The sequence below is a fragment of the Aquila chrysaetos genome, chromosome 12, assembly GCF_900496995.4.
Source record: "Aquila chrysaetos chrysaetos chromosome 12, bAquChr1.4, whole genome shotgun sequence".
In the NCBI taxonomy this organism is placed as follows: domain Eukaryota; kingdom Metazoa; phylum Chordata; class Aves; order Accipitriformes; family Accipitridae; genus Aquila; species Aquila chrysaetos.
In genome coordinates this window covers 25313320-25336955 of record NC_044015.1, presented here as the reverse complement: position 1 = coordinate 25336955, position 23636 = coordinate 25313320, and the positions used below count along the sequence as shown (strand labels likewise).

The following is a 23636-nucleotide window of genomic DNA, read 5'->3' as shown; positions in this document are numbered from 1 at the left end:
TATACTAACAGCCTTTGCTATTTTATTACAGATGTCAATAGCTATTAGGTACCAAATAAGAAATGATTGACTGGGAAGGGTTGGGCTGGGCTATGAAAGGTTAATATATGCAGATTTTTTCCTGTTTTTTTTTGTGCCATAGAGAAATGTTGATATGTGGCAGGACCCAGGGAGGGTTTGCTCTGGCCCATTATGCAAATCAGGGAACTGGGCTATGTTGGTAAAAACCTTAGTGTGGACATGACTAAATTAGTTAGCTTTTTCTGCCTCCAATTCCTGTAGATTTCTTTAAGCCTTGTTTCCTTCACTGGAGATGTGTTTTTTAAATGACAGAGAATTTCTGACTTGTTCTCTAAATAAGTACAGATCAGAGAGCTTGAATCAAAAGCCTATAATATCTGTTTCATGTCTGTAGTGTTATGTATAGTAGTCCGGTGCTGAAGCAAACTGGTTTTTCTGTTGAGGTTTTTCAAACATTTGCTATCCTGCAACATGGTAGCAGGACTCATAGGTTTTAAGTTTCCATTAAACACAAGAACATGTTAACCTGAAAATGAAAGTAGTAGAACCAGTGCTATTTCTATTGACAAGAACCAGCGGGACAGCTTTCCACTAACTTCCCACAATTGTTATTAGAGTGTCACAAAATACAATAGGCGGCAGATCTATAGCCAAGAGAAGGCATAATTAAGTCTGCAATACCGAGGTGCTAATAGATTGTATCAGAGTTCTGGGGTAAATCACAGGAATAATGTGAGGCTCTGTCTGTTAGTGTGATAGAAACACTTGCAAGCAGATCAGGTCAGAAAGGAGAACTTCTCATGTGGATTACTACAACAGTAGTATTCTGAATTACTGCTGGGCCTTAAACCCAGAGAATATTGCTCAGCTCTTAGAATGTAAGGGCTGATACACCTTTTTTGTTAGCTCATAAAAGTTAATACTCAAAGCACTTCAAGGTCACTATCATGTACAATTTCTTTATGAAATTTAAAAATCAAATACATATACATGAACTTCATAAGTACATATGTAACATCCTTCTGTGTACTCACATTTGTTAGACTATGGAAATAAATAGGTTATTAAAAGGAATAAGAGCTAATAGTAGGTGTAATTGTTATTTACCTGATTTAGACATAGTACTTGCAAATAATTGTGGTGCATAGCTGTTCTGAAATTATTTTTGTATCTATCTGTATGTATGTGTATAATTGGGGTTTTTTTATATATAAACTTCATGTAACTTTTGAGGAGAAATTGAGAGTTGGTGATTAAAAGAAGAAGTCATCTTTTTTTTTTTTGAAGTCCCAAACAGAAACTGGCTAATTAAACAGGAAATAGTATTCATGATATGGTTTAGTATATTGCTGGCACTATAGTTTGCTTATGAACTTAGGAACTTTTAACACATCTATTTTTGAAAACTGTCAAAAGGTTTATTCAGTTTGGGGTTTTTGTTGCCGATTACTAAGATGCAAGGCAGGTCTGTGAGGCAAATTTACAATGCAGAAGTTCTAGTTGGTTCATTGACCATGCCGTGTGCTGGGACTGGAAGCTTTGCTCATACAGACTTGAGGCTGTTGTTGAAAGAAAGTGTCAGACTTTGTCAGCTGGTACTGCTGCTGAAAACGAGTATGTGCCATGTTGTGTTGCTTTACATTTGCACAGACAGCTATATGGTGAACAGATTTTGTTGTTAGTTTTGTTTTGGTGTTTGGTTTTTTTCCCCCTAAATTAATTTTCAGCCAGATCAGGTTCACAACCCAGTTCACTGTGTGGCCATATAAAGATTTGTACTGGCATATATCAGCAAATGGTCTGGGGCAGGAACAAACTGTTAGGGGAGGATAGGACTGCTAGTTCTTTAGGGTGTTTTTTTTTGTCTGCAATGCTGGTTTATGCAGTAAAATGTTTATCAGGTTACAGGCTGAGATTTACACTCACGTATGTGGCTTTGAGCTAGGGACTGTGAAAAGAGTCCCATTCTGCTGCAGATGAAAATACAGATAACGAGCTGTCTATGCACTGTCTATGGCAATTCTTTTCTAGCTTTGTATTCTTCAAGTGGAAGGTCTCACAATATGCTGCATGTGACAGTGAAAACCTGTTTGTCTGAAAAAGCTTTGAAAATAGAATTGGTTTGGACATGATGTATGGATGGAAGATGTATTTTCATTTAGTTTGATGTTGAAGGTTGAGAACAGCATTAAGGTTTTGTAGTGGTATGCTAAGGTGAGTGTGGGGATATGACCACAACTTTATTTGCTAGCTTTCAGAAGTTGCTGTTAAACCTTTTACATGCTCAAGGCAAGGAGTAGTTTTGAAAAATCCTGAGTCTTTTTGTTATTTCTCTAACTTAAGTGAAAGAAAAAGTAAGTATACAACTGAAACGGATGGGATTGAATTTTGGAGTGAAGACAACTTAATGTGCAAGTAATACTATAAAGTTACTTTCCATAAAGATAATGAAGAGTGTGAGGTATTACGGTGTGGTATGAACACATTTGGCAGTTGTTGAATAGTTCAATAACTGTGAGCCATTTGAATATTTACTAGGAAAAAAACCCCAAACAATTACAAGTTGAACATCTGCAATAACACCATACCTCTTAATGGTCACATGAGCATCAATTAAAGCACCACTTAAAGGACTTTGAACTACTGTGTACAAGATTGATGCTGTGCTTCAGAGGTCTAGTCAAATTGGGCGGGGGGGGGGGGGGAGGCCTGAAAATATGGTGCAGAAGTAACAAATTTGAGGTAACAAAGTGATTAAATGTTTTCAGAGTTCTCATGGTGTTGAATTCATTTTCAAAATTAATCAATTCTTTCTCCTTGTACACATTGACAAACTCTGGGTGTGTTGTCTTCATAATTCACCTATGCCATTATAATCTGGGACTTTTTGTTTGTTTGTTTGTGCTGTTGGGGTGAAGGATTATCTTTAGAATAAACAAGGAGAGTGTTTTTAGTGATTCCAGATGTTCCAAAGCTCTCTACTAACAACTGGCTTATTTGTGTAATGTGGGCAAGAAACTTTATGCCAGTCCTTAGATAAATGGAAAAAACTTGCTTAGTTCTGTTCTTCTGCCTACCTTTCTTATTCCTCTTCTGCAGGAAGAGGAACATAACCCCTTCCATGACAGGTTTTAGGACTTGCACTGTTTACATCACTTAGGTTATTAGGTATGAGATTGAAATTGCTCTTTCAACATTGTGATGCATATTATCTTATCACTTGGATTTTTAAGTAACCTAAGTCCGAAAGCCTCCAAAACTGTTGTTGAGAATTTAGGAGGAATGCAAATTGACTGTGTGGCCTGTTGCTTTTTACAAGCATAATATGTAAAACCATCCACTGCTTTTCTACTTCATGTGTTTATTTATACAGGAAGACTTTGCAAAACAATTAAGTGGAACGTGTTTTAAGAGGATGTTCCCTTTATAGACAGATCTGCATATGACATGACAAGATTATTTCTTCCCTAATTCTGAAATCGTGTGGGCTAAAATTATAGGACAAATGATGACAAAGAAACGTCATCTTTTCTTAAAAATAAAAGACAAAATTACATTATTAACCTCTGAAGCTGTAAGGATGTATGCTGCTGACAACCTGTCCAGAGCACATGGGGAGCTACATGGGCATAATGGGGTGGGGAGACAGAATACAGTAAATTAGATTCTAGCAAAAGATTATAGAAGACAGACTGAAGACACTGTTTCAAAGACTTGTATCAGAAAGTACCAAAATAAGCATACTACAGATCTACAGAACTTTTTAAAATCAGCAAGGCCTTTTTGTAGAACATGTTCTAAACTTAGTGGCAGCAGTAGAAAAGTAAAAGTACTGTAAATCGTACATGCCTGACTACTAGTGTAGCATTCTTGAACTGCTGCCCATTTAGGACTCGGCAATCTCCTTTAATGGAAGCGTGTTTTCTTCAATATTTGAGTTTGTTGCTTATTTATAAGCTCATAAGAAGCTGGTGTTTTAGGCTGAGAATGACTGGATGTTAAGAGTTATGATTTGCAAATTATAATAATCTATAATTAGAGATCCTCGGGAAGATTATTTAAATTTTGTTCTTGAAACTTAACCCATTATTTAATGATTTTTCTTCAAGTTGCTAGGATGTGTCTTCAGTCTCTCCTCTCCTGAAGAGATGGAAACATGACATTTTGAAATTTAAAACAGGTAGTACTTTAACATTAGAAAAAATTTTATTTCAGAGGGTTTTTTAATTGTTGTTCTCTACTTTTTTATTCATACCAGTTAGTCTGAGTCAAACTAAGTATTCATCTGTTGGGAGAAAAGTGTAATCAGTTTTAACTATTCATTGTTATCAAGTTGGTTCAAATATGATTCCTCATCACATAAGCCACTTCACAAAGTAATATCTAAATCTGACTTTTTTTCCTTTTCATTTTGTATGTGCACTTTTCAAATAAAATGAGTATCTATGGCAAAGTACATGGCATTCAGCAGCAGCTAATTTTTGTTTTGGGGGGCAAACTCCTTTCTTGAATTCTGCCTTTTGTTGTAACATACTGCAAAATGCAGAAACAATTTATGATTGTTAATTTAAATGCTTTAAAAATTGGTGTTCACCTGTATTAGGATTCTGTACAAGAGAGTGAGTGAATGTATTCTCAAGCTTTAATTAAACTAATTCTAACAGATTTAAAAACAAATCCTTAGAATTTTCTTAAGTGCAGGAGGAAAAAGAACATTGGTCTGCTGTGGAGTAGTATTCAGTATCATCTTCTATTTTTCAGGTTAGCAGCCAGCACTAATATTAAAGTGTTCTTTTTTGAAGTGTTTCTTTTTGATGGGAGTAACTCAGTGACACAGTCAGGGCAGCAGCTGCCATGCACGTGGGAACTGATTTCTTTAACTCCAATTTGATTCTTGAACCAAATGACCTTGGGTATGAAAGAAAGGCAAGGGAGATGCAAGTTCCACAAGTGATCTCCCATTTTTGTAGCTCTTTCCTTTCTATAATAGACAATACTGTTTTACGGACTCAAAAGTAACATTTCATTTCTTTAGCATTTGTCTGCCTTCCTGTCTGTTGCATTTAACTGAATTAATTTACTGTCAATTTAAGGTTTATATAGTACTTCAAGTAAACAGATTTTTTAAACTTCACTACAGGCATCCATACTCTGAATTTATTCACATACGTTTTCTGAAGTATGCAGTTGAATTATTTTCTTCTTGATTTCCATCTAGCATGTAAAGTTTTCTGCAGATTTCCTCCACTAATTTTTGTCTTGCACTTTGCTAACCATGTGTGTTGAAAATGTCAGATGTTTCTAGTTACTTTTATGAATTTTCCCCTGTTATAAAATAAGCTGTCTACTGTTCTGAAGTATTTAAGTGTTTCTTTATCGTAATGAATATACTTGAAGCTTAGTACATAGTCAAGTTTACCTACTGGGAATTCCTGCAAATCTGAGTTAAAGCAGCAAAGAGCATTTTGGTGTCATATACTGAGAATGATCAGAGATGCCACTTTCTCCCTCAGGGTTAGCAAAAGGAGAAGGGAAGGGCTGGCTGTGGTTCTGTCATCTTCAGAAAACGGGGAGAACCTGTGTCTAGGCAGAAGCATTGGCTGTACCCCAGAATGTTTGTAATAATGCCAGTTCATTGCATCCTGGCTAGGTAAAATGGGGGGGGGGGGGGGGGGGGGGGAAGAAACTAGTAATGCTCAGAGAGGTCAGAGAAGTGTGCAGTTGAGAGGCCTGAGCTAAATATAGTATCTTATTTTGGAAGATGGTGTAGACAGATTAAGACTGTACTTTATTTTTGTGTAGTTTAATTTCTTCTCTTATTATAGAGACTGCTTTTTATTTTTCTCCTTTGACTCTTGACCTCTTTAATAGAATGCTTGAGAGAACCTCAAAAAACACACACACACAACCCCACTCACAGACTGCTCCCCCTGCCTTCAAATACAGCTAGGAAATAGCCATGACCTTCTAAAATTTAAGTTTCTGTCAGAATATGCTGGTCACTCTGATCAAGTAAAAGAAGTCTTCCTGCTGGTATTTCTCAGTCAAAAGTTAGTGTATTTTTATCTCCTAAAGATGACATGCTTTAGATTAGATAGCTCATTATAGAGGAATACATAGTAGATACTCTTGGGAATGCAGCAGGTTAAACTTCAACCATAAATAGCTTCTGACTGCAGTAATTTCTTTCTTTAGCTCAAAGGACTTCATGAAGGTTCTGCTGAATGTCATATCTAGAGTATTTTTCGTAGCTCTGGTTATTGATAAAGCAGAATATTCTACTTCTGTTTAACATATTCTTCATGCTATAGTTTTGATTACTAACTAAAGGTTTTTCTCAGGCTGCTAACTAAAATGCTTCTTAACTGGAATGAAGTGGAAAACTTTTAGCCTTCAAGAAGAATGTCTTGAAAGTTATGAGCATATCAGAATTAGTTACACTAGAATATTGGCAACAAATATTCCTAGAACGTTTTTTTAAAATAGTAAGTGTGTGTGAAAACTGCTGTGTATATATGCCCTGTAAAATAGGTTGAGGCTTTTAATATTAAAAAATGGATTAATTTAGGATAAACAGGTTAAATACCAAGTTCAAGATTCCATTCACATGATTGGTGCTGGAAAACACACAGAATGCATGTGTAATCTTACCCACTCTGAAAAGAGAAGGGCATTGAAATCACTAACAAGTATGCCTCATTGTGGGTTTTTTGAATACTCAGCAGTATTAAAAGCAACCTGTTGTTCCCCTATTTTAATGCTGTTGCAAGGAGAGAACTTTTTGCCATTATTATGTAAACTTGGGTTTATAGCATATCCTTTAAGATTTACTTTTGTAGGCACATCTATACATGATGCATTGAAAAGCTGTTGTTTTCCGTTGCTTTACTTCTGTTACGTTACAGGTCTCATCGGTGCATTGGCTATTTGGAAACTGATGCTTCCCATTTTTAATTTAGCTGATATTGAAACTGTGCTAGTAACGAGACTTAGATGGAAGAGAGTCCTACACAAGTATATATGCAAAATGGGAAACAGCTTACTTGGGAGATGGTACTGAGACTGAACATAAAGAGTAAAACCTGTTAAATGAGCATTAAGAAGTCCTTCAGCTAAAATCCTAGACTTTTATTCAACACTTTTCACTGTCAACTTTGTATAAATGTCAGAGGTTCATTTTGGGTTGTAAGAAGCTAGATTTGGATTACTGGCAGGTCAGTGGGGGATCAGGACTCCTAAAAACCAAAAAAATGTAGAAAGTTTTTAAAACCAAAACTTTATGCAGACTTGTATTTTGAAATGTAAATTTTAAGAGTTTTTTGTAGTCCACGTAATCAGTAAGTGAAATCACCTGCCTCTTTTTCATTGCTATAGGATATAAAGCAGTTAAGTCAGGAAATTTTCTTTTTGCTTGTGTTGTAGGTTAAGATGGGCTTCTGTTTCTTCATGACTTCTAGGGAATTCTTAAATAGAAAATGGACATTAAGAGCCAGTGAGAAATCTCCTACTGTATTTTAAGGGTCAGAGAAAGAAAGGTTGCAAAAACACTATTCAGATGTATCACAGCATACATCAGTGATGCTCTGTAAAAGTCTCAGACAAATGGGGATGTGAAGTAATGCTTCTATAAATAACTCTGTGTTCATCCATAAACTTTTACTGGAAAAGTGTGGAATGAGATGCCTGCATCTCTGCAAGCAGAACTTTGGGTGTGGCAATACTTTTTCCCCAATAGTGAAAAGTGATCTTTTCTACTGACCACCTGTAAAGATGAGGAAAGGATTTAAGGAGGCTTTTCCATCCTTTTACTGCTGGAGATGAAAACAGGAACAACATTTCCAGCTGGTTGGAGTGTAGGGTGTGAACTTAAGTAATTTCAGGTATAACAGCCAAAACTACTGTGAAAGAGTTCTCAATCCTAGAGTATAAAGACATAGTTCCTTGGTATAAATACAAACCTTTTCCTGTAATAACAGGTTCAGCTACCAAGCTGGGGCACCCATAAGCTGTGGTGAAGGCACTCTTGCACAGTCCTAGAAAGCAAAAAAATCTGGTTCCTTTACCATGATCTAGTATTCAGCCACTTGGCCTGTTGCCTGATAAAACAGATGTTAGTATTATCTCTGATATGTATTGCTGCATTTATAATGTACAAAATAGTTGGCTGCTAAAGATGATGTCTTAATTAGAGTGGAATGTAGACTCTCAGCTCTTCCATTAGTTTTGCAATGGCTAAAAATAGCTCCTGTAAAATATAGTAAAGTTAAATGGACTAACATATCAGCTGTCTGTGCTGAAAGCTGGAATTGCCAGAAACAGAGAGACTTTTTTTTTTATTATTATAATTATCCATCCCAGAAATGGAGATTCTCATACATGGATCACTTTTGTGCTTTTCAGATTAAAGAAATTAGCAAATTGTTCTTTAACAGTGTCCTGACACTTGTATGTGTTATTGAGAAATTCCCATTTAACTAGGATTTCTTTTACATCATTTCAATGATTTAAGATTTTTAACTTGCACCAAAAGAACAGAGAAGTTCCAAATTGTACTGACTTGGTTTTGTAGTAAGGCATTTTAGCATTCTTCTCCTGTAGTTTAGTTCGAATCTGTAACACTTTTAAGTACCGCCACTTACAGATGTGGCAATGGCTGATACTGTAATTTGTGGATGAGCAGAATGGTCAATCTGTTGCATTATCTGAGATAGGTAATAATACCTTTTAGTTAGGTAATAGTAGCTATTATCTAATTCTTTTTTTTCCGTAATAGAAGAAAACCACCTTACAAATGGAAGTGGACCTGTTTGTCATTAAGTATTAATAAATGGGGTTTGGGTTCCTTGGGGTTTTATTGTGATATTTCTGCGTAGTGATTAAAAATTCTTCACAAGCAGAAATTTAACCACACATGCTTATCTTAACGTTAACATTACAGCCATTGAAAATGTATAGTTGTAATGTTAACTTTACATTAAGGTAAGTATATTTTTTTGGATGCATGCCCAACTATCACCTTTGTACAGTGTGCGTTGTGTTTGAGGAGGAGTTATCAAAGTCATAAGGCATGATTGTGACTCATGTCTGTTGACTGACCTTTTTACCTTTGAAAATCTCTTCTACCAAATTAAATATCATATCCTGTAGCTTGGATAATAGAGTAGTAGTATTTTTTCCAATATCTTGAGCTATATGTGTAATATTATTCTGCTTGGAATGTTAGACAAAATTAGTTAAATATTTTATATGAAAATAACAATAAAAGTATTTATATTGGGGTGACATAAAACTATACTAACTTTCTGTAGCAGCAGAAATGCTTTTTTTTTAGGTGTTTGCTTTAACACAAACTTCAGCAGATACCTTACTATTTGTTTTATTTGGGAAATGAGAAGAGTGTTTTTCTGTTGTGGACAGATTACTAGTTTCTGTATTACTAGTACTTAGAAGCAAATTCTCCACACAACATTTGCATGACCATTTCTTCAGTAAGTTATGTTGGACTTCAAGCGTTTCAGAGCAGTAAAACAACTGCTTGTGCCAAACTTTAGCTTAATGTAACTACAGAGAAATCAGTCAAGTCAAACTGAGGCAAGTCTAGTGATAAGAATTTCTCTCAAAAAAACCCTTGTTTTAGTCTCTAGCAGTAATTCAAAATGACTGTATTAATTTCTAAAAGAAATGGATACTGTCCATACCCATATGTAGTATTTGGCAAGAATATTAAAATATACACTTTATTTTAAAAGTACATACTGTATATATTCAAGAAATAATTCTAGGCCATGAGGATGAATTTGTTTATATATTTACATGGTACAGAAAATTACAGATGTTCCCATGAAGAAAACAATAGCTCCATGTTTATATGAAATTGTTTTAAATTACAAACAAACAAACAAAACAAGCCCAAAACCTAAATCCTTTTTAATGCTTATTTTTGCTATCAATTTTAAAATTTAAGTGGGTTTTTATTTTTTCTTCAAAGCAGCCTCAAACTGTCAAACACACAAAAATAGCAATTTCTCTGCTATTTACCAGTCTTCATATTTTTGTTTGTGTGATGGGATCTTAAGAATTTTTCCCCAAAGTATGACTCGAAAGAAGACTAAATTTTCCAGGTCAAATTTGGAAAATGCAAAACCAGTTTGTGCATGGAATTCCAGTGTTGGCAGTAGGAGATACGACACACATCCATGTCCATTTTTGCTGCTGAGTATGTTAAATGTACAGCTCCACTTCAGAATCTGTGCCTAAGGGAGTTCTCTTCTTAAAATACATTGTGCTGCTTTGAACTTGCTTCTTTTTCATCTGTTGAACTGTCATTTAATCCACCTGGTTTTCCTCATCTTTTAAACAGGAGTGTGTGTATTTATCATATTATGAATACATGCTATGATAATGTTACAGGAATTAGATGAGAAGTTATCACTGCAGTGCTTCTACTGTATGCATCTAGGTGAGGCTGCATTTTAGGGGGAATTACTTCAGTAGTCTTAGCACAGTTCTATGATACATCATTATTGGAGGTACTTCCTGCATGTAGTATATGGTATTAACAGTTCATAAAATCTTTTTCCCTGTAACTTGAAAGAGCTCATTTATATTTTGGCATTTAATAGAGCTTCTACTACTGTGTGTGGTCTGCTTGAAACCATATTAATTATGTAAAATGCAGTTTTCTTCTGAGTATGTATTCTGCTTCTTTAAATTGTTATACTAACTCATTTACTGTAGCACCACTGATAATCATTGGTACTTCACATGCACTTAAAAATGAGATGCTAAATTAAAACTAAGACAGCAAGGTCTCGCAGAGAATGGAGGAGTGGCATTGTTACAGGTGTAGTTTCATATGCTGATCTTGTTCCTATGCACATGTAAATAAAAGTTGTGATGGAAGGCCTCGTTCATTGTAATGGGGATTTGTGCTGTTTCTTTTGCACATCTGAAACTAGAGAGGGTAAGGTTTGCCTCCACTGTGCTGGGCTCTGCTGGAATTTTTTTGGCTGGAAGTAGGAACTTGAAGTTATAGATGAAAGTTTGGAAACTGCTGAAGTGTCTGTACAATGCCTGTTGCCAGAATACCTAGTCACACTTCTTGGATACTGTAGCCATCTACTGACCTCAGATTCAAGTGCTCATTGCTTATGTTGCGCCATAGGCTCCATCGAGTCCTAGCAATCATCAGAAAGGTGATTGTGAGGATTTTCTTTTAATGTCATATTTCTTTGCAAGCCTTCTTGCAGGTCCTTCTCCTAGCATAAAACCAGCAGGAGCTGCTACAATGAGAAGCAGCTGAAGGCAGCATTTCTTAAAATGTTTTCCTTCCCTTCCATGGCGAGGAAGTCTCTCTTTCTTATGCCCCTTTCTATAATCAGTGCTGCCACATCACTTCACGGACACAACTTCCTGTTCTGTAAGCAAGTCTGTGCTGCTTACAGACTTTTGGGGAGCGTGCTCTTTGCGTTAGTAAACCTTGGCCTAATCAGGGATCACTTGTGGCTGGAAGCCTAGATGTTAGCGAGGAATCGCCAGGGAATTTTATCACCTGTTTAGGTGTGACGTTCTGGCTGCAGCAGGCCACACAGCTTTTCATACAGGTGCTGTAGGACTGAGTGCTGCAGCCCAGCAGCTATCGCGTGATTAAAAGTAAACATTACTCCTGAAGTGTTCATCGGGGCAACATCTGAAACTGGGAGAGGGAGGCAGAGGGGATCAGCTGATTGAGGACTGTAGGTTGAACATCCCTATTTTAAGGAACGCTTCGTTTTTGGTTTTTTTTTTTTAAATGTATTTCATCTCTTATACATGTAGCCAGGCACTTACTGTTTGCGCATAGGAATTGAACCCTGTTTAATCAGTGTCCTACTCGAATTCATCCACGTATAATGCAATGCACTATGGATCTTTGTGCCTTAAGCAGCCTGTTGTTACAAAGCAGAGACCTGTGACTTAGATTAAGTTTAAATCCTGATTTGCGACATGTTAGCACAGCAAACTAATGCCAAAATCTATTAAGCCTCCAAGGTTTGGGGTTTTTTTTGTTGTTCTTGATGTTGGGTGAGTGCTGAGATCTTGACCACAATCACATTTGCTTCTGGGCAGGAGGAAATAGTCCATGTAGTTCCAGTAATCCAGACAAGCAGTCACATCTGGTTTTATGAATGACTTCAGGGGGAAGGGAAGTTTGCAATTGATTAACATTGTTCTTAAAATCAAAGACTACTGTAGTTTCAGGAATTACTATAGAGAGTTTCAGGGACCTTGGCAGTTAGCTCAGAAAAACTTCTCCCCCCCAACCCCCGCCAAGATTATTCAGAAAATTGTACTAAGAGACCTAATAGTTCCAAATCTGTACTTGCAGCTCTTCAAAATGAAATGAAAAATTAATAAACAGTCTTTCTGGATTATGGTAATTATACATAAGATGAAAAATCCTATTTTTATATTTGAAATGAGTATGCTTATATTAAATAGCCAGGCTTTTTTTACTATACCTGTTAAAGAGGTTTTCTTATTGTTTAGTTGTCTATTATCATCTGTTGAAACGGTTACTAAAATTCAAGAGCATACAAAAATGAATGCTAGTAGTTTTAGGAAAAATATACACAGTTTTTCTGTGAGTTTTGATACGGTCTTTTTTTTTTTTTCCCTAAAGACAACTTGAGTGTGTGCTAGTAGCAAGTCAATGTGAACTGTAAATAATATTGTGCCTGAGTACACAGCAGCTGTTAAGCATGCTGTAGTTTAAGGCTCCACTTACATTTCTATAACAATTCCTACCAGAAATAAGTGATCTGAATTCCTGCCCTATTCAGTATCCTCTGTGGTAAATACGTGGTATAACACAGTGCAGCTATACTGTGCTCTTAGGAGCAACTCTTTGGGAGGTATTAACACCCAGGATTTTAGCGTTACCTTTTTCTTCTAAGAGGTGACAATTTGAGAATCTCATTTTGTGTTGGAAGTCATTCAGTTTACACAACTTAAGCAGTTAAGCAGCATTCTCTGATATGTTCAGCTTCATGGTACTCTCTTCTATTCAGCAGTATCATTTCCATCCTTCAGCAATTGAGATGTTTTATTCTTAAATGGGAGTTTGGCTGGTAAATGCAGTTTGGCAAGGCACGTGCTTCACCAATTATTTGGCTCAGAACTGACCTGAGGAAAAAGTGTGGGGCCCCATTGGGTTTTCATAAACAACATTACTACTCTCTTTCACCACATCAGCCAGAATAGACTCTGTGTATTAAAAGACATGCTCAGACCACTACCCATTATTTTCAGCAGCTATACTTAAAACATTTCCCAGGAGTACAGAAATTGAAGGCTGGCATCTTGATTTCACCTGTGTAAATAGATAGTCTTTGAGCCAGCAATCAAAGTGAGGTTGAGTCATTAGGCCATGGCAGTAGGAAAGCTATATATATGGGTTCCTTTTTTTTTTTTTTTTTTTTTAAAGCAGTAGTATCTAATTTGTGGTCCTTGATAGTTTATTATAGTAAACATAGCTTCAGTTCCATTATATGCTGAAATGTTTCAGAAATCTCCAGTCTGACTTGTAAACATGTATTTTCCCATTTCAAAGAAGTATACACCACTGCCTCTAATTGCTTTCTGTACAGCTACAAGCCCAGAAGCAGGTTCTTATGAGCAGCACCGGGTGCCTGCTGCCCTTTGCTGCTGCTGGGGCAAAGAACTAGGTCACCAGCAGTCTGCTGTGGCACAAGGGAAGGATGGTATGCTGAGTGGCCCAGTCCTGGGACCACCCAACAAAGCTTGGCTCCTCTCTTCTAACCCGCAGTCAAAAAACTACCAGAATTAAAAAAGAAACTGAGGATCGGTAACTGGCTGCCCATTCTTTTGTCTTACATTTTAAAGCAGTGAGGCCTGTTCTCTGTTTTGCCAGCAGGAGTGGTTTAGTCATTATCTGCTTCAGGGCATTTCTACTCTTAAGATATTTTATGTTAAATGATTCTGGGAGGGAGAGTAAAAGAAGTGGCTGTGCAAAATCCATTGATGGTTTCTTGGTATAGAGAATGTGAATGATTTCTTCTGTCTTTGCACCCTGCCTGCTTGAGCAGTGCAAAGGAAAGGACCTGGCCCCTACCTCCAACCATTGTTTCTTTTGACATACTTAGTTTTCAGGTTGAAGGGACAGAACACCTATGTCCTAATGGATGTGAGGCTCAACCTGGGAGGGAGTTTATCCAAATGGGGAAAACAATTTTTTGAAAGAATATTCAGCTCTAACAAGAGACTTGTAATAGGTTGTCATCAAAAGCTGGAATATGCTGTGTTTTAAGTCACTTCCCAGTTTAAAAGTAGAGTTTGAGTTTGGCATTTTGGGAGGTGCTTTTCTTAAAGACAAAAATCCTATCTCGCTTCTCTTTCTCAACTATTAGACGTTCTGCCCAGTTGTGTCCATCTTGGCATTATCACCATTTTAAAATGGAACGTTGCTGGGGCTGCTCATCTCTCCGGCATGAGGATCTGCCTCCAACCTTCGTTGCATCCCAGCAGCAAAACGTGCTGCTGCTGGAGCAGGAGGAGCAACTTTGCTTGCAGAACACGCTCTTGCTCTGCATTCACAGTGACCTTCAGGGTCACTGAGTGCACGGTTGCCTCCTTGGAAGACTTTATTTCACAGTGACCTTTGTGCCAGGTGACACATCTAGGTAGCTAGGTGACAGGATACTTTTAGTTCAAAAGTGTAATTAACTCTGGATGACAAGAGAGACAGAAGGAGTATCATCTGTGGCTTTCGGGGGTGGGATTTAGAGATGAATGCTTAAATGCATAGGCAATGTGACCAGCTTCCAGTGTTAGCATCCACGCTATTGAACTCTTAGCTGTCTCAGAAGCAGATTGGAGAAGACTCTGGATCCTGAAACCCTTAAGTCCAGGGACAAAGGTGCTGCTGAAACTGCTCAAGCTGAGGAGAACTAACTTAATTACTGGAAATTTGGAATGCAAATTACTAATGAACATGGAGACTTAATTTAATTGAAGACTTGTTATAGGCTCTGTATCTGGAACAAGGGCTCCAAAACCTGTTTATGGGAGGACATAACATCCCTTTAACAGGTGGGATGTAGGGCTTTTAGAGGGATAAAAACCTCCCTTGTAACAAAATACATTATCGTTCAATAGATAAACAACTGAAGTCTCTTTAGGAAACCCTAGTCAAGAATATTTCTGAATTATTTATATTTTAATTACATTGTTCTGTTTGAGAAGTGTACATTCTTGGCATAATTTTAGCATACTTCAGGTGCTATTGGAATACGGAATAAAGGTTTTCTTTTGGTTTGGAGGTTGTTTGTAGGGGTTGGTTTTTGGTTTGGTTGGGGTTTGGGGGGAGGTTAGGTTTTTTGTTTTTTTTTTTTTACATTTACCACTTGTCTTTCTCCTGTGAACTTTGAAAAGTATAATACCATGCTTTGAAGGAGGTAGATGATGAGTTATTTTCCAGGAAGCTTGCAGAACAAGTGCAAAGGATTATGGTTTAAAAATACCCACTTTTTTTATTTACAAACACCATTTTGATCTCTGTTTTTAAAGGCTATATAGTAGTATACTAATCTTGAAGTTCTTTTTTTACATCCTAAATTTTTATGTGTTAGACAAACAGGAAAATCAAAGATCTGAATCTAATTTGGATATACTTATTACTTTAGTTGCTATATGGTTACTATATGAATTTATTTTCAGTTTCAGTTGTTTCTCAAAACAAAACACTCAACATGTGCTAGTCAGTTTCCTTCATTATGGATATGAACCTTTGTACTAGTTGCTCATCACTATTGATTATTCTTTAAAAAAAAAGTTGATTCTTTTTATATGCCTATATATGGAAACAATGTCATGTATTTCCCAGTATAACTATTAATAGCCTCTCTCCATATGCATAATAAATTATTTATTTTAATCTACACTAACAGAAATGCACTTACAGGAATCACAAGTGCACTTTAAGTATAAATTTGCATGATTTTTTTTTTCCCCTTTCATTTCTTACTCAGTTGCTTGCTTGTCATCTTTTTCATTGATAGACAAATTCCGTGGCAAGATGGTGATTCCGACTACTTTTAATATTTAAGAATCTTCAAGTTGCTAACTGTTTGTAGTAAAAGTAGCAGCTATGGGTAGAAATGTTTTAATAAGAGGGGTTTAAAGGTGATTTAGTAAACTTGTAAAATTATAGTTGAGGACTAGTAGATTGGATCTTGCTTATGGAAGGCAGTATCACTGGAAAGTGCACAGACTGAAATAGTTTGACCAGCATTATCTATTGATGTGTATGGCCCAGGCACAACCTTCATGATCCTCATTTCCCCAAAATCTTCCGAAAACAAACAAGTTGCTGTGGGCTGTATCTAGAGATCATGTGTTCTGGGACATTCTTACAGTTTATTAGCCCCATGCTGTGCTTCTTGAACTCCTTCCTGGATGTTTTCTTCTACTGTTTCCTCTGCTGTATTGTTGGTGTTTCCAAGAGCAAATAGTGATGACAACTAATTTTACACCCGAAACTTTTGAATTTTTAATCATCCCTTCAAATACCTTACTGTCCACCCAAATATTTCAGAAGTAATTTTGGTCTTTTGGGTAGTTATGTACAGATCAGGCCACGCATTTACTAAATACATCCTGAATTATGACTGGATCAGATTCTAAGTTCAGGAGAGCCCTTCTTTGACCTTCCCTCAGCTCTCACTAAGCCTTCTTGGGTAGGACCTAGCATCTACTCATTGTACAGGGCCCATGTATAAGACACACAACAAGTGTTATTACGTATGTAATTAATTGTATTTGTACTTTATTAATGTAGGTTCTATACCATGCCCTTTGTACTCTTACTTCTCAATGATATGTAAACATACACTAAGCACAAACATGACCTCACATATATTCCTGCTCCCTTACTCCACCAACTCCTATTCATTGCTGCAACTTTTTTTTTTCCATTTCAGCCTAGCTTGCCTGCACAAGAAAATAAGATTTATTTTTTTTTTAATCATTATTATTTTTTAAAGTGAAAGGCTTTACTTGAGGGATTAAAAAAAAAAAAAACTAGCAAATTTGTTTTCCAGTAACATCTTGATAAATCTTTATAAAGATGCCAGTATTTCTTTAAACATTTGCAAACACCACTAGGTTTAACTTTTTTTTTACAATCTTTAAAAGGAATCTATTCTAATGAATGTATAAAAATTCATCATAGATAATAGTTGTTAGAAGTTAGTCTTATTTCCTATATCCATTTGGTCTGTTAAAACACACAATTAAATCTAGAAAATTACAAATGTGAGTCATTAGCTCTGAGGCATATAACTGCCAGGCAAGCAGCCATGACGAATCCAGAAGTATTTAAATCTCTTGGTGTTAAAAATAGGCATAGTAAAGATGTCACTAAATTTAAAATAAATCTGTTGTAAAATGTAATTCCAGTTAACATGTAATGTCTTGCGAGATTGTTGCTTTAGGGCGACATGAGTGTAGACCCATGGTTAGTAAATGGTCTTACAAAGTGAGTGTTTAATATACAGAGGCCTAAAGGCTAGTCATTTTAAGTGTGCAGCATGCGTTGTCAAGAAACAGTGTTTCCTGGTAGTTATATTACTGTTGTGTTTTTTTTTTACTAGGGGGATGCCAAAAGTCTTCTAGCCTCTGAGAATGTGAGCACTGGCCAAAAGTTGGACTTTTCAGATACAATGGTACAGCAGAAGCTGGATGAAATAAAGGACCAAATCAAGCGGGAAATAAGGAAGGAACTTAAAATCAAGGAGGGAGCAGAGAACCTCAGGAAGGTCACAACGGATAAAAAGAACTTGGCATATGTGGACAACATTTTGAAAAAATCAAATAAGAAGTTAGAAGACTTGCATCATAAGTTACAGGAGCTAAATGCACACATTGTTGTAACGGATCCAGAAGATGTTGCAGGTACCATATGTTACTGTGAAATCAATTTTTTCTCTTAGCTTAGATAAGCTGTATCCCATTTCATTTGAAAAAATTGTTCTGGGAATGAGCAAACCCTTAGCTGGCGAGTTTATTACTTATGTATGCCTATTTGTTTTGGCTCACAAATAAGCGTCTGGTCCCTTTGAGTTTAAAATTTTTTTCTGGGGAGCACTGTATTTCACAGACTATTTAATGATGCTCTAAAGACTAACTTAACTTGTACCAGTTCTTCACTTTCAGCTATTACTATATTAAAATATTTTCTCAATCAGTGTAATCTAACTTTTAAAAACTGTTTTTCTGTTATGCCATTTATCTGACTAACTTATCAAACATTTCTTACTGTTGCAATGATTTGTTAAGTCTTCAGGCTTTTCCACAATAAAGCTACCATTTTAAAGACAATTTGAAATAGTTTTCACAGAATCATAGAACAGTTGTAATTAATGGTTTTAATCAGTATTTTCTGTGGCATTGAGTCAGTACTAATTTTGAATGTATTTTTTAAAAATACCAGGCTTGATATTTTAAGATGGATGTTGTGAAAGTAAACAGTCCTTTTTCAGCTTTGTGGAATGACTTGGGAGATATTGCCAACCTGGTGATTTCACATTGCACAGACTCTTCTTGGCAAAAGGTTAATAAACGTGCACAAGCCGTCTAAGGTGTTTGCAAAGTGAATGCCAAGCCCTAAGAAGCTTGGGCAGTAGAATAAAAGACTGTATCATCCTTGTGAAGAAAGGTTGGTTACAGTGAGAATTTAGGAAAACACTGGCAGGTGATGTCAGCAGTTCATACTGTCTGGCTCTGCGCCATGCTGCAAAAGTGTTGAAGTGTCCATGGTGGCCTGCACAGTATTCTCTGCATTTTTCACTTCTGATCTTCACAACATACAAGGGGCGGGGTTGTGGGGGGGCAGCTGGAGCTAGTGAGGCAAAGTAGTTGCTGCAGCATGAAATGAAAATGAATACAATAATGTATGCCTCATAGATAGCCATTGGGGTTTTAGTTGGCATGAAGCATTCTGTTCCATATCAGCTAAGCTTTATGAAAATCCGCTTCAGTATGGACAGTAGCATGGCTTTTAAAGGAACGGGAAGAGTGGAACAGCAAGAAAACTGTATATAAACTGTATATAGACCGAATATAAAAATCTGTGTGAACATAAATTTGTAAAGTTCATCTAATAATAGAACTTGAAAAGTGGATGAGCACTGAATGCTGTTGTCAGAATGCCCCCTTCCAGTGTAGTGTTTTAGAACTCTTATCACAACGAGTTAAATGAGCAATATTGTCCTTGTGTGTGACTTGGGAAATGCAGTAGACGCTAAGAAAGCATTTACTAGTTCTAGAGAGAAGGTTTGGGTACAAAGATCTAAATAATGTTGTTCAAATCCTTAGTACACTTCTGAAAAGGCCAGCAGTGCCTATTTTGTGAATAACTGTTAGCAGCCAGACTCTTCATGCCTTGTGTTCAAATACCAGAGGCTTCATGAAGGGCTCAAGGGGTAAAAGGTCAAGGTTGATAAACTTACGTGCTTCTATCTGCTTTTGATGCATGCTAAACTTCTTAGTACTATGTTTTTAACTTTTGTTCTGTTCAAAGTGGTTTTGGTAGATAGCTTTTACAGTCTTAATTATTGAAATATGCAAGAAAAAACTTAGGAATTCTGTTGAGATCTTTATATTCTTTGTATAGTATCACATCAGGTATTCCTATGTAAGACCCATTTTAATAGAATATATTGCCAAAAAAATGAAAAAAGTAGTAGTCTTTAATTTTTTTAATATCTCTTTTTAGATCAAAGATCTACAAGCACCCACCCTCCAAAATTGAAATGCTTGAGGTTTTTTACACTGTTTGCCTTGTAATTTAATTGCCTGTCTCCTTCCTTGTTCATGGTCACTAATTCATGGAGGGAGAGCACTATCAGTAAACATTCTGTCTGTCTTGAGACTAATGGGTGCAAGTTATCTAGGTGGTACTCTGATTTTTAATACTGAAGTCTTAAGTTTGACAAGGTATTGGTGAGCTTGGCCTTTGCAAGATAAGGTTAGTAATATAAAACTGTAAATACAAAACACGCCAACTGTGTGGGAGCTTGTGTGAGCGTGTATATATTTATAAATACACACACACATAATATTCAGCAAATAGGTAGACACATAGCCCTAAATATCACTGCCATCTGACAGAAGATACTTCTGTGGAGAGGTCACAGGTATCTCTGTTTGGGAATTCTTGCTTTTGCTCGGGATCAACAGTGAATTTAATAACCATTTGCTCATGAATATGGGAGCTCCCTGAATAAGTGCATTGTTTCCTGAGGTTAGCTTTATTCTGAGTTACAGATTTTCACTTTAACTCGTGTTTGACCTTTTTCTGGTCAGTTATGATTTAAAGAGAGAAGGAAATACATGGGAAATTTTTATACTGTGCAGAGCATGAATGCTGAAAATAAGGTAAAGAGGGTTCAAGAACTGTGGGAGTCAAGGTCTGTGTTCTCTTTATGTACTTTAATATTTTTTGGGGGTGGCCCTATGTTTTTCCCTGTCTTCTAGAGTATACTGTGTAGGTTTTCGCAGGTTCTAAGTAGCAAAGTCAGGACTGAGATCCATTGAGAAGTAACACTGAGAGAATCATTGCCTACAAGATGATGATCCCTTTGACCTGTCAGGCCTGAACTCTGAAGATTTTTGGACTGTTTCTGTTGACTGGTTGAAAGGTCATTGTGGTAACTTGGAGAAGTCATTTAATCTTTCCTTGTTCCTGTATCTGAAAAGCGGATGTGAACATATATTTGTAAAGTGCTCCAGACTTGGAGCTGAAAAGTGCCATGCAAGCTGTTGTGACTCTTAACTATTGCTTATGGTATCAAGTAGTAACTTACATTACTTTTTTAACAAACTGCTAATTTGTAGTCTAACTCCTTTGTAATCAGCACAGGGTAGTTGATACATGTTAAACCCATTAAATGTAGTGTTAATGAATCTACTATAGAAAAACGTGTTTTAATATTCCATTTCAAGCAAGTTAAGATGTTTTGATGGTAGTTTGCCTAGAGCTGAAAGCTTTCCATTTCCTAATGCCATAGGAAACTATTTTCACAACTATTTGAAGATTTGATATTAAACCTTAACCAAAAAGTGCAGTTTGCTAAAAAGCTATATTACTGAATGTGAGGGTAGATTTGGCAGCAGATGTATGATTCAGAAACAACTTTTAGCATAACATAGGTTTACTTTACATTATGGGGTTGCTGGTGAATCTAGATTTGTTTTAGAAGTGGGACTTTGTACCCAGGTCTGCCCTTAACATGCAGTGTATTAGTCATACTAGGGTGCAGAGTTTTAAAATTTGTAGGTCAGCACTTAAGAGTGAAGCAGAATGCAGCAATACAAAATGAGTAGGACAAGCCTAGTGACCATTACTGCTGAAAATGAGAGATTTATTTTAATGCGTAACATGGGGATGATTGCTTCAGTCTTAGCAATTAAGAAATTTTGTATCTTGAAAACATACTTCTACACAGTAGAACAGATTAAGTTGATATTCTTTTCAGGTGTCTAAAAAGTAGCAGTAGAGATTGTGGGGTTTAGTGTGACTCAGTGAGGTGTGAGATTGAAATAGTTTACCTACAGCAAGTCACTGATTTAATTAGGCATATAGTTGATATGTAGGATATATATGAATTGGGAAATTAATCTGTCCTACTGAGCAGAAGTAAAGGTGGATAGGAAGATGAGATGATAGAAAAACCTTTGAGGGAATTGAGGACACTGGATAAAATGTGGAGAACATGAAATCAAAAAGACAAGTTCATGCTTCTTCCATTCTCCTAACTAACTTCTAAGCTATCCACTTTACATCAAATTTGGCTGTAGGAGTCATAAGGAAAATAAATTATTTTGTTTAAGAATATGACTAGCTGACAGGGGAGTGAGAGAGACTGTTTTGGGGATTCCTTTGTCCCTACAAGTGACTAGGTTAATCTGTCAGACACCAAAGACCAATTACTGGAAGCTGGTAGAGGTAGCAACCAAATTGGTGTAGATAGTGACTTTTTAGACAGCAGAATCCACCTACAAGGCTCATATCCATGGGAATTTCATGGTAACTTTGAGGAACCTTAATATAGAATAACATTATTGAAGCAATTTGAAACAATCTCCTGCCACTTGTTTAGTAGTTAAAATTAGCCATTACTAAATTGAAATTCAGTTGAACTTCAAAAGTTGCCAGGAGGTCAGTGCTGGATGCTGAGTGCAGAATGTCCACTGCTGCCTTGGACTTACTGATGGCTTAGTTCAAGTGCTGATGCAACCATCTGACTTCCTGAAAAAAGCCTGATGATGCCTCTTTCTTCCCCTCTCCAGCAATGCCTAAACATGCATCACAGGTATTTCTGTTGGGTATGACACTGATGAGGCTAACTGCAATTAAATATCCTCAAATAAGATTAAAATTAACTGTTTACCCAAGGGCACTTGCTGCTAATTGAGTAGCTTAGGAGAATGCTGCAGTACCATCCAGGAACCCAAATCCAGCAAGTTACATGGGATCCTAGATTTCACACTGAGCTTATTGAAGAAATAGCATACCTAGCATCTGGGGAAAAGTCCCCAAAGAAATGAGCTGCAGTCTCAGAAGAGTAGAGTTGTGTCACTACTCTAATAAATTTAATTTAGATGGGAGTGCTCGTAAAAGGCAATTTAGAAGCAAGAAGTTTTTGCTGGTGAGCACTATGCAAAGACTCAACCTGAAAAGGTTTTCAGAAGAGCAAAGATCATGGTTAAGATAAACATTTCAGAATGAAAACTGCCATTGTCCTCATGCAATCCAGACATTTAAAAAAAAAAAAAAAGAAATCAGTTAAACCATCACTATTAACTTATTTTAAATCTTAGGAGTATATTTTCATGAAAACAGGATATTGCAGGTGCTGGGGAAGCCGTACTGCAGCTGTTCCAGCAGCCTGGATGTGTGCTGACAAGCTGCACAAAACTCATTTGTGTCAGGCAACAACATTCATAGCTGTTCAGCAAAAACAACGTGCTAGTTACTTGAAACGAAGTCAGGTTCAGTTGAAATACTTCTGTTACTTCACTTGATATTCACTGTCAAGAAGAAAATGCCTAGGAGCGCTAATCCATACCCCAGCAAAGCTCTTGCTGTCCTATGCAAAGTTGGACTTGAATGCATCCAAAATGGCAAGTCTTGTACTGTCCTTATTGACCAACAAACGTGGCAAACTGGAGAATCTCTTATTGTCCCCACTTACCTACCTGAGTGAAATATCAATTTGGTACGAGTACTTAACTCTTGTTTAACTTTAAGCATATACATAAATCCCATTAATTGCAATTATCTGGATGAATTTATTACTTATTTGTTTTATGAAGATGACTGAATATCTCCAGATGAGATTTGAGCCCCTCTGTATAGTGCTTTACACAAATAGATCAGAGATAACTAGCCATACCAAAGTGATTACAACCTCAGTAGACATTACAAAGAGAGAGGGAAACAGCTAATACAGATGCAGCTTGTAGTGCTGCTGCTAAGATTGTCAATGCTTTCCATAACAGGACCAGTTTGTCTGGCTGATTTAAAACTTTAATCGGAATTCTTGTGTAAGAAG

General features: G+C 36.6%; 1 protein-coding gene across 3 annotated transcripts in view; it reads left to right on the top strand.

Annotated features, from left to right (window-relative positions):
* The window catches only part of PKN2 (protein kinase N2), a 56879-nt gene that overhangs the window by 7072 nt on the left and 26171 nt on the right, over positions 1 to 23636 (top strand). For 2 of the 3 annotated variants that reach the window (XM_041128041.1, XM_030033112.2), the window contains exon 2: positions 17673 to 17973. In XM_041128041.1, coding sequence (XP_040983975.1) covers positions 17673 to 17973 — 301 coding nt within the window. Of the gene's footprint in view, positions 1 to 17672; positions 17974 to 20700; positions 20721 to 23636 lie in introns of those variants that run through there. The other variant, XM_041128042.1, reaches the window with a different exon arrangement.